This window comes from Macrosteles quadrilineatus, unplaced genomic scaffold (assembly GCF_028750875.1).
Source record: "Macrosteles quadrilineatus isolate MER2022 unplaced genomic scaffold, UCM_ALF_1.0 Scaffold_5__1_contigs__length_97177068, whole genome shotgun sequence".
Classification (NCBI taxonomy): Eukaryota; Metazoa; Arthropoda; class Insecta; order Hemiptera; family Cicadellidae; genus Macrosteles; species Macrosteles quadrilineatus.
In genome coordinates, this window is record NW_026542598.1 from 91894382 (window position 1) to 91905430 (window position 11049).

The window sequence follows — 11049 nt, forward strand, 5'->3', positions numbered from 1 at the left end:
ATAAAAAACCCTGTCACGTTTTAATATACAGTATACTCCCTCTAATCCGGACACCTTTAAACCAGACATCGGTTTAACCGGACTAAACTCGGCAGAAATGACATTTCTTTAACCGGACAATTTTTTTCAGCACATTGGTTTAACTGGACTAGATTGGCAGGAAGAGGGTGGTACTGAAAGGACTGTTCTCGTGGGAAAGATTTGAGATCAGTGATCGCGTGTCTAAATAATGCTCTCATAAATCTAAGTCGAATATCACAGCAAACGGTCCGTTTTAACGAGTTTTTGGGGACGTCGGTTTAACCGGAAAAACCGCTATCCAGACTGGCCTCGGTGCCGAGGAGTCTGGAAAAGAGGGAGTCTACTGTATATGATTAGATTTAACGAGTGCTTAGGTTTGCTGCTACGGGGAAGGTAAAAAGTGTTTTTTGACCATACGTCAATAGTATAGGATGAAATAAATAAATTTGCCAAATTTTATAAATATATATCCATAAACAAGTAAACTACAACTGTTTTCATTTTCTCCATAAGAATAACATGGGAATTTTAAATTACACAATTTTTGAATTTTCTCTGTGACCATTAGGCATACAACAGCGCTGCAATATACTAATTTTTTTTATTTTGTAAGCTCTACAAAACGGTTTAAAAAGAAATTACAGATTCTATTGTTAAACCCTTGTTCCCATGGTCCGATTATGCTGGTTACCGAACTCGTTCAAATAAACGTAGGTTTACACGTTTGTACCAAATTTCATCAAAATCGGATCATTTTTGCCTGAGTTATTGCTCTAACGGACACATATATGAATACATATATATGAATTTGACGGATAGTGTTTTTGGCCTCTAAGGACCTCAAAACGAAAAATTACATCGGTCCCGAGTCCAGGTCTTACTGAGTACTACGGTAATAGCTTATTCCCTATATGGGAAATTTGCTAAAAACACAGCAAAACAAACTAATGCCTGTTTCTGTATAGATTTAGCTTGTGCAACAATGTAAACAGCTGATTGTAATCATTAAAATAAACCGTAACAAAACACTAGTGCGTGTAGTGGATAAATAGAGAACTAATCAAGGGCGAGGGAAAGTAAATTTAGAGCGAGGGAAAATCAGCTGATTGTTTTTCCCTCGCTCTAAATAAGAGCTTGGGAAACAACTATTTTCTTTGATATCAGCTGTTATTGAAAATAGTTACTTTCGGTAAGGAGTGATGAAAAGAATGTTTAAATTTACTAAGACGATTCAACTTTTTCTGCCAGAATTTCAATCCCAATATCAATCCAATGTATTTATTAACCGTACTAATAGGGAATCTGTCAAATTTTGTGCAGTTTAATTATTTCCTTTTTCAGATCATGACAGCCTAAAATTTACCATAACCCTAGATATTAAGAAAAACCAAACTGCATCTAATGGTACCAAACCTAACCAAGTATGTTTGAAACAATTTTTACCTCAACATAGGTTAAGTGACTTGTTGGAAATGTTTTTTTGTACCGATGGGAGCAGGTCATGTATGGTATAACTGACTCTATATCTTTGATTTCATGTTTGTTTGTTTTTTCAGAAACTTTGTAAACTTAACTCAATACATTTTTATCGTAAGAAAAAAAATCACAAATAGTTCTGATAAAAATTGGGTTACCAAAACAAAAATGGTACACAACCGAACTTGCAGGTCTCAAGCAGGAGATTTTATTTTTAAGTAAGTTCCTTAGAGAATCATTTTCTTCTAATCCAAGGATTTGTGAACAACTTAGAAAAAAAAAATGTATAGACTGAAAATCATTGGCAAAACTAGACTGAAAATAGTAGTAAAAAGTGTAAAGCTGCTTGGAATATCATAAAATCAAACACCCAAAACTTAAAGAAATGAGCCTTCACCAAATATTACACTATCTCAATTTAATGCATATTTTTTTTTATCAGTTCAGGCTATAAAACGGAACACAACATTCCAAGAATACACAAACTCCAAAGCTGTGAAAACAAAAACAAAATTCCTTAAATCAGTTAGACAGTAACTATAGTAGAAGCACAATACTGTAGTTAGTGAGTAAGTAAGTACAAAAAAAACAAACAAAAATCAATACACGGAAGAGTGGCTTAAGCAAGATTGAGACCATTCGACATTAGGCAATTGGTCAAAGCAAAGGGGAGATCAAGAAATGGTTTGAATCCTGAAACTATCAACAGTATCAACATAGCAACATGACTTAAAAACCCGGAGAAAAAAATAAATAAGACTTTTTTGACGGCGTAATTATGAACTCTTTCACTGTTGTGAAATCAACTATTAACTAGTCAAAACGATCATCCTTTTCTTACGACAAATCTAGTTCTATAATCCAAGTCTGAAAATTTTTAATATACCAAAAGGATAATAAGGTAGCTAAAAAATTATACAAACATAATTTAATTAAACAAAGCGGTATGTACAGAATAATACACGATAAAAATAAATTAAAATGTGCTTAGAGGTCACTGACTTAACAGTTTTCTGACTAACTTATTACAATGCCCATGTTGGACTGGACGAGTTTTTTCATCGGCCAGTACCATGAGCCGATTGATGTGTTCTTCAGAAGGTCTTCAAACGCTATGCAGCCTTCAATGCTGCTCAGTACGCCATATACCGCCAGGTCTCCTAGGTTCGGTTGTTTGCCTCCCAAGAAAGTTGCATTTTTCTTTTTGAGGTTTCTCATCCAGTTATTACATTCGTCGTAGAGTGACAACCTTACATTGTCTTTGAGATTATGCCTAGAAGCAAATTTGACATTATCATTTTGTACGTCAATAAGAGTGTTTATAAGAAGTTGCCTCATAAAAAAAATGCAACACTTTTTATGCTTTGAAGTAATTTTTTGTACTAATAGTTGGTGTGGGATGGTTGACAAGGGAGTACCACAGTCATGCAATGAAGCAAGTCATAGCTCAAGATCTGTTGCATCTTGTATCATTTCTTAACATGCTAAATACCTTTATGCATTTTTCATTCTTTATTGTAGGCCTCAGGAGTGAGGCATAAGGCTGTTTACGGAAAAAACTACTTCATTTTAAAGGATTTTATCTAATGTCTATCTGAACAAGTTTTAACTCAAACCTTTTTTTAAGACGTTTGCCAATGAATAGCATAGCATAAGCGCCAGCGTAAACGATCAGATTTCTTTCCCAGCTTGGGAATAATCTGTCCCATTCACCGACCTGTAAAAGAAATTGAAGTTACTTTTAATAACTACATCATGTAAGTTTGTGAAGGGAATACCACAAAAAAGTTCACAACATAGTGAATTTAATATTTTGATCCTTTTTATTTAATTAAACTGAAGGAAATTCACAAATTAAGTTGTACAACTTAGTTTGACTTCTGTGATCAATAGAAGACTGTAACAGTTGACTACAGTAGATTTAAAAAGGGCGCCTACCAGTTGATTAAAGTAAATCTCAGTGACTTTAGGAAGGGGATGTTAAATACCACCTTTGGAACGTTATGGCAATATATTTGTGTTTTAATGGCAAAAAGAAACAAAAAATACAATACTGATGTATTTATAATTAATGGGAAATAAATATTTCATTTAAGTTACACATGAGATAGTCATGCATAAGAATAAGAATAAGAATAAGAATAAGAAATATTTATTTCCATTGATCTTTATAAAAGAAATAGGACACGTCATTGTTATACATAGTTACAAGGTGATTCAGTGTTTACAGTACAAAATATCTAAATTTAAATAGCCACTTACATGAAAATAAAAGCTTTATTTCAACTTACTCTTCAAAATCTAATATTTATTTCACAACTTAAAAACTCATCAATTTTGTAAAAGGGATTTTTAACAATCCAGTCATACAGTTTATTTTTAAAAATACTGTAAGAAACTAATTTTGCTTCTTCAGGCAGCTTATTAAAAAACATGATACAATTTAATTTATGTGAATGTTTGGTTTTTGCCAATCTGTGCTGCAATATATCTATTTTATCCCTACCTCTTGTATAGTGATTGTGTACGTCTTTTCGGAAAGAGAATTGATCTAAGTTTGACTTTGTATATATTAGAATTTGGAATATATAAAGATTTACTATGGTTGGTATCCTGAAATTAATGAAAAGAGGTTTACAATGTGTATCTGAGCATTCTCCAGCAATGCTTCGAACCGCCTTTTTCTGGAGTAAAAGGATGTCATTAATATGTGGAGAGTGGCCCCACAAAATAAGACCATATAGTATGTGCGATTGAAAGAGTCCAAAATACGCCAATCTTAAATATTCTTGACTAACAAAATCCTTAAGTTTCCACAGCAAGCACCTCACTCTTGAAATTTTGTTACAAACAGATTTTATGTGTGATGACCAATTTAATTTTGAATCCAAATTAAATCCTAAAAGTTTAACTGATTCAAATTTTACCTCTGTTTTAAGACTGATTGTTATATATTGTGATTTGTCAGAATTACAAGATAGTCTGTTTGCAGAAAACCAATCATATGCTCTATGTTCAGCCTCTTGACTAATTAAGCGCAGGGTTGTTAAATTAGAATGGTTGGCGAGTAAAGTTGTATCATCCGCATAAATAACAGATTGTGTATTTATATTTATAGGAAGATCATTAATGTAGACGTTAAAGAAAAATGGCCCTAGTACAGAGCCCTGAGGAACACCGGTTTCAACTTTTTCAGTTTTAGAACATTTATTTTTAATTGATACCAATTGAAGTCTATTACATAAATACGAAGAAATTAGAAGCATGGCATCATTAGTGATGCCATAAAAACGTAGTTTGTTAGTTAGGATATCAAAAGGAACCGTGTCAAAAGCTTTACTTAAATCACATAAAACTAATGACACAGATTCCTTCTTTTCTAAAGTTTCAAGAGAATGGTCAACTAAAGTGAGAATTGCTGAGGTTGTGGATTTACCTTACATACAATATTTTCCACCTTAACAATTTGACCTGGTTGCCTGCTTGAAAAGTATGTTCGCTATCAATGATTCTGAATTTAATCATTGCCTGCAGCAAGGTGCAAAACAAAAGACAGGTTCGGGGAACTTTATTTTTGTGAGGCCTGATTTTTCCTGTGACCTTTGGGACCTTAAAATAAAAATATATTACTTTTCTGTGACTGGTAGACACCCTGTTTAAAGAACCTCATTATTCACTTTTGCATCCTCACCCTGTTGGTAAACAAGGGTGTTACGAGTAGTAACATAGTGCGGCCCCAGACTATAACAATAATTATCGAAATAAATTATCGTTATCAGTACTTCAAGACAGCGATGCATACCTAGGTGCATTTTCAAGCTGAACATGAATACAAGGTGAGTGTGAATCATTAACTATTGCATACTGAATCAATAGTCAAAAGTAGAATAAAGCAAGATGATTTGTGTATCTTTGTTACTGACTACGATCAGCTGTTACTATAGCCAGGATCATCTGTTACAATGATCAAAGGACAGCTGGGTCGTTTTAAACCACCAAAAAACTACTGACTTTTTCAAGATCAAACTGCCAAACTTTGTATTGTTGGGCGAGCACTATAACCACTCAACTACCCAGCCAATCAAATGATGATTTGATTTGATCACTGATCACTTACCTCTGAAAACCACTCAAATGCTTGCAAAGCCTCCTCTTTGGTGCGGTAAACATTAGGTGAAAGTGTGTGAACCAAGGTGTTGTCAGCCCATTTCCTCCACTTTCTTTCTTCCCTGGAATATTTACATTAATTTAAAATTTTCTGTTTAAATGTAAAAAAAAATCAATCCATCTAGCTATTTAGGCAGTTTGAAAATAGACCTAGGTCAGCTAGCTTGCCTGAGAAAATTAAGAGTTAATGGCCTTACATAGAGTCCTTACAATAAAATGGTCAGATAACATTAATGTGGGAAAAAGTCCTGGTATAAAAATAGTTTATTATTTCAAAAAATAATAAAGATATAGCTACAAACTTGGCACAAAGTTGCTGGGCATTAAAATAATTTAAACACATTAATCAATGACTCACTACTTCCTGGGAGACCACCCACTAAAATTAGAAGAGAATCTTAAATGTTAATATACGTTGATATGCACATAAAATAATTAAAGGTCTTTGTAAGTAACATCCCATGCCGCAAACCCAAACTCGAAACTGTCAATTAAGTAGAAAATGACAGCAGTTCAAAGATTCCTTGAATTTGCTATGCTGGTATGTTCCGCTACCTCTTCAGGGGGTATGTTGCCCTGATAGAAGTCAAAATAAAATCATTAACGTTAGCATAGGTCAATATGTGCATAAAATTAAAGGTCTTTTTATTGTAGAATACAGTACTGCAAATTTGAGCTCAAAACAAAAACTTGGTCGAAAATGGCAGCAGTTCATAGATTCAGAATGAAAAATTTAAGAAATCTTTGATCAGCTGCCATTCTGTACTCGATTGTCCGTTTGGGATAGAATTGTGCGACATTGTATTTTGCTAGTAAAGACTTTAAATTTACAATATGTTAATCAAGCTATGCTTACATTTAAGATTTTTTTCTGACTCCTAGCGGGCCATTCCTTCCGGAGGAGGAACAATCATGTGTTAAAATTACTTTAATGCCCAGTTACTATGCACCAAGTTTAATAGACCTATCTTTATTATTTTTTGAAATATTTAACTGTCTCAGGACTTCTTTCCATGCTGTAAATCATTGTAGAATGGTAGCCTTTAGATTTTTTCCAGAGTGGATAATTATTAATTTAGCATTAAACTTTTAGAAAAATTGATATTGGAACAACCTACATGTTTTTGGTAATATATTTAAGGTGTTTTAAGTATATTGGCTGTGAATCAGACTAAATGCTCGCCAATTAGAAGTTATAAATTTATAAATCTTTAAATACCTAGGCTATTCAAAAGACATGAGCAAACTTACTCCATTTCTTCTTTTGTTTGTCCTGTGAACTGTCCGTGTAGCATTAGGAAGTATCGGTTCATAATCTCACTCTTTTCATCTCCGTTGTCATCCCGATACGACATGCTCGGATAGCATTTCACTATTTCGGACAAGTTCGGTTGAGATTCTTGAAGGTAGGATGCAAGAGCAGAAATTATCATGGAACTGTCATTAAGTTGCTGCAACAAAATACAAGTTGTAATGTAATTGATAACATTACCAAACAAATTAATAAAAATAAATATAATTTAAGTGTCATACTGCTTTAAAAGGTACAATAATTTGATAGTTGCTATAAACATGTTTAAATTTATACACGAAGCTAACAACGGTAGGCCTAGGTGCCTATTTTTTACCAAGTTAAGTTACTTTTACAGCAAAGCACAACAACACATACCTGGAAAAGCATATATTCACAAGACACAGTATACATTATTAAATCTAATAGTGTATTACAGTCTACATCAGTAAATTGAGTATTCACCTGATAGCCATTTTCAACTTTAGCCAGTAGTATAGGTACTTTTTTATAGTTGCTCCAACCAATCTGTTGCCTTAGAACTGGATCAACTTCCACAACGTCGTAGGATATTCCATAGAAGTTCAAAAAAGCTCGGACTTTACAGCAAAATGGACATGTAGGATACTGAAATAATGTGAGGTGTAAGCCACTGGCGTCTGCTTCATTGAACACCTGAAACCGAGACGACACAATATAAATACTGTAGCCTTTATGTAACATTTGAATTTAGTTTGGTTTTAACTTAAACGATTAACACGGATAAGGAAGATTGCACTTGCACACACACACTTACTTAGTTACAATCATAATCGTTGTACATATACAAATACAAACAAGTCACAACAACCTAATTATATCTCTGTTCAGATTTTACAGATTTATTACTTTATTGTTAAGCTAAGCCTAAGTTTTTAGACCACCTACTGTAACTTAGTTTAATAATCATACCGTACACACATTTAATGGGTGATTGTGGAATGTTGTCCATTTATTTTTGTTGTAAATTCTTAAAAATCAGAAATAGTCTAGCCCTAACAAGGATCCAGTACCTAAATGTGCCCTATTGAAAGGAAGTCTAAACTGTAATGTCTTTAAAGCTGGGTTTTCCTAGGCGCGGAGTCGGCGAGCGGAGAGAAGAACGCGGAGAGCGGAATTGAAATTAACATGGCATTCCGCTCCGCTTCTAGGAAAACAGTAACATTAAATTGCCTAAGACAAGCTGAGTCCGCTCTCCGCGTTCCTCTCTCCGCTAGCCGATTCCGCGCCTAGGAAAACCCAGCTTAAGTTAATTTCAACTGTCACTCCAATGTACATAGCCTAATGTAATACGGGACCTCACAGATATTGCATGCAGGCCTGAATACCTACAACCATATTTAAACTACCAATGAGGTTCAAGGATTGAGAGAAAAGAATTCAAATTGCAATTATTCAAACCCTTAACAAATAGTTCCAGGAAGGTTGATTAAAATATTTTTTATTTAGGCCTATTATCTTTCACCGATAATAATTTAAGAGATGCCGTGTTAAATTTTGTTTGTTATGATTTAAATGTTGTAGACTAAGTAAACTGTTTCTATACATTCAGTATCCCTTACTAAAAATGTTTAAGTTTAATATTTGTCTAACAAGTTAGATAAGTTTATCTGTAAGTTAGGCTACCTGAAACAGTACTGTTGGTAATGCTGCTAACAGTAGGCCTACCCTGAAAAAAGCCCTAGTAGACCTAGTCCCTGAAAAAGTTAACAGAAAGAGTAAGTTTATAGGTGATGACATTTGACAAACGTAGGCCTAATTAACAACCGATCGTAGGTAAAAGTAGAGTAAGCAACTCGCATAAATAGCCTTTAGGCCTATCACGCTCATAGGGGAAGGTTTTAGGGCTAACTTAGTAAAGGCCATAACGTTATCGTGTAAACTACTAAGTTATTACGGTAGGGATACATAAGTTACACCAACTATTTAATAATTGATAGTAGGTAGTCTCAGTAGGTAAGTTATTCCCTAAAATATTTTCTACAGCAGATAATTGAATAGACTGAATCTTTAGGGATAACTTAGAGGGTAATAACTTTCTGCAAGGCTAGTTTGTTTCTTGGCTTTAACCGCCCCCTCCCATCAGAAGAATGCTACTAAGTTTAGCCTACCCATCTGAAAAAATGACAACAGCCATGTGACATAGGCCTACTCCGGCCAACGTATCACTAGCAACACGAGACTTTCCTGACAGAAAAACACCGCCCACCACTGCGTCGTGCCGAACGCGTCATACCGTGCATAGCTGAACTGTTCGCGGCAAATTGTTAGGCCTATCTCTGTCACTCTCGCTGTCAAGACGTATCGTTTGTATGTTAAATTTAAATATAATTTATCTGTCATAACCTAACCAAACTTGCTGGCATGAAAAAATAGAATGAAGGTTTACTAATCGAAAAAAATAGTTCTGTTTATAACATACAATTATAAATGCCTCAAATTCAATTATATATTTTTAAAATTATAAAACAAATGTCATAACCTAACCAAACTTGCTGATAAAATCAAATAAAAAACTTAGTGCCTCTGGTGTGTTTCGAACCGGCTAACTGGCCATCAGAACATCAGCCGGTGCGCTATCCACTACACCACCGAGACCAATGGCTTTACAACGTATTGTTACGGTAATGGTGTTCGCTCAATTGTCACGAAACTGGCCATCGCTGAAGCGGTTGTGGGCGGTGCTTTTCTGTCGGGAAGGAAATCTCCAGCAACTACTTAAAGTACGCTTTCCAGAGGTGGTATTACTGTAAAGGTCCTGTCACCACTAGTGAACACCTTAGCTCATCCAGCTATCGTAATCCTAACGAAAAGGATATAAAAATTGTGTTGGCACTGTTTTATTACACAAGGATATTATTACATAACATGTTACTCACCCTCCTTGAAACACTAACTCCAGGGAAGTTTTGAATGACCGAGCTGGTGGCACCAACCCCATCGTTAGAGATCGGAGAATTTCCTTTGTTGATTGAATAAAACGAATACCCTCCACCCAATATAGCTCCAGCGCCTACACCCGCTACGGTTAATAAAAGTATTGATGGTGGTTTGGACTTCAAAGAACTTGTCGAAACTTGAACTCTGAAGGGTAGTTCATTTCTAAAAACGAAAACCCGAGGAGTTTTAAGCACTGAGGAAAACAAATTTCTTGTGATACAATAACCGGCCATAGTTTTGACAGCAAATTCTTTTATTGAACTCTTGGACTTGGTAATAATATAAACCTAACCCTAACCTCTCTCTAAATATATGATTTTTGATTGTGAATGTTCTTCTTCTTCTTCAGCAAAACAAAATCCAATATCAAAACAATTTTATACGACGGCGCTGAAGGGCCACCAACTATAAAAAAATATTTTTCTTAATCTCTGAGAAAAAACTTAGAATTCTGAGTTTAAAGTCAGAATATAACAAGTGGGCGTTCCACTCTGAGATTAAAGTCAGAATTCAACTAGTGGGCGTTCCCCTCTGAGATTAAAGTCAGAATTTAACAAGTGGGCGTTCCTCTCTGTGAAAGGAGTTAGAATTCTGAGATTAAAGTCAGAATTGAATTGTGGGCGTTCATCTCTGAGATTAACGTAAGAATTGGACTTATCTAGTCTCTACTACCACGGCCACCAAGGCGGCCGTGCTACTATACTCTACTGTACTCTTCTCACGGCCACCTTTAACTCCAGGCCGCGGCCTGGTAGAATTGGCAACGTTGCAAGTAGAAGAACACAGTAGAATAGACAACAGAAAGGATATTTATATTATTTCTTTTGTCTAAGGTAGTAGGGATGATAGCACCGATATGCAGATAATATCGTTGCAATAAGAGAGGAACGCCCACAGTTCAATTCTGACTTAAGAGTTGAATGCCCACTAGTTATATTCTGACTTTTTTCCCAGAGAGGAACGCCCACAATTCAATTCTGACTTTAATCTCAGAATTCTAACTCCTTTCACAGAGAGGAACGCCCACTTGTTAAATTCTGACTTTAATCTCAGAGGGGAACGCCCACTAGTTGAATTCTGACTTTAATCTCAGAGTGGAACGCCCACTTGTTATA

General features: G+C 35.0%; 1 protein-coding gene across 1 annotated transcript; it reads right to left on the reverse strand.

Moving 5' to 3' along the window:
• Window positions 1-2409: 2409 nt before the first annotated feature.
• LOC128994762 (prostaglandin E synthase 2-like) lies at window positions 2410-10212 on the reverse strand. The gene is made up of 6 exons (XM_054419524.1): window positions 9874-10212; window positions 7421-7630; window positions 6916-7115; window positions 5615-5726; window positions 3114-3214; window positions 2410-2770 (listed from the first exon to the last, which is right to left on the reverse strand). The coding sequence occupies exons 1-6, from the start codon at window positions 10165-10167 to the stop codon at window positions 2515-2517; spliced, it is 1173 nt and encodes a 390-aa protein (XP_054275499.1). The 5' UTR covers window positions 10168-10212; the 3' UTR covers window positions 2410-2514.
• Between the last annotated feature and the right edge of the window lie 837 nt (window positions 10213-11049).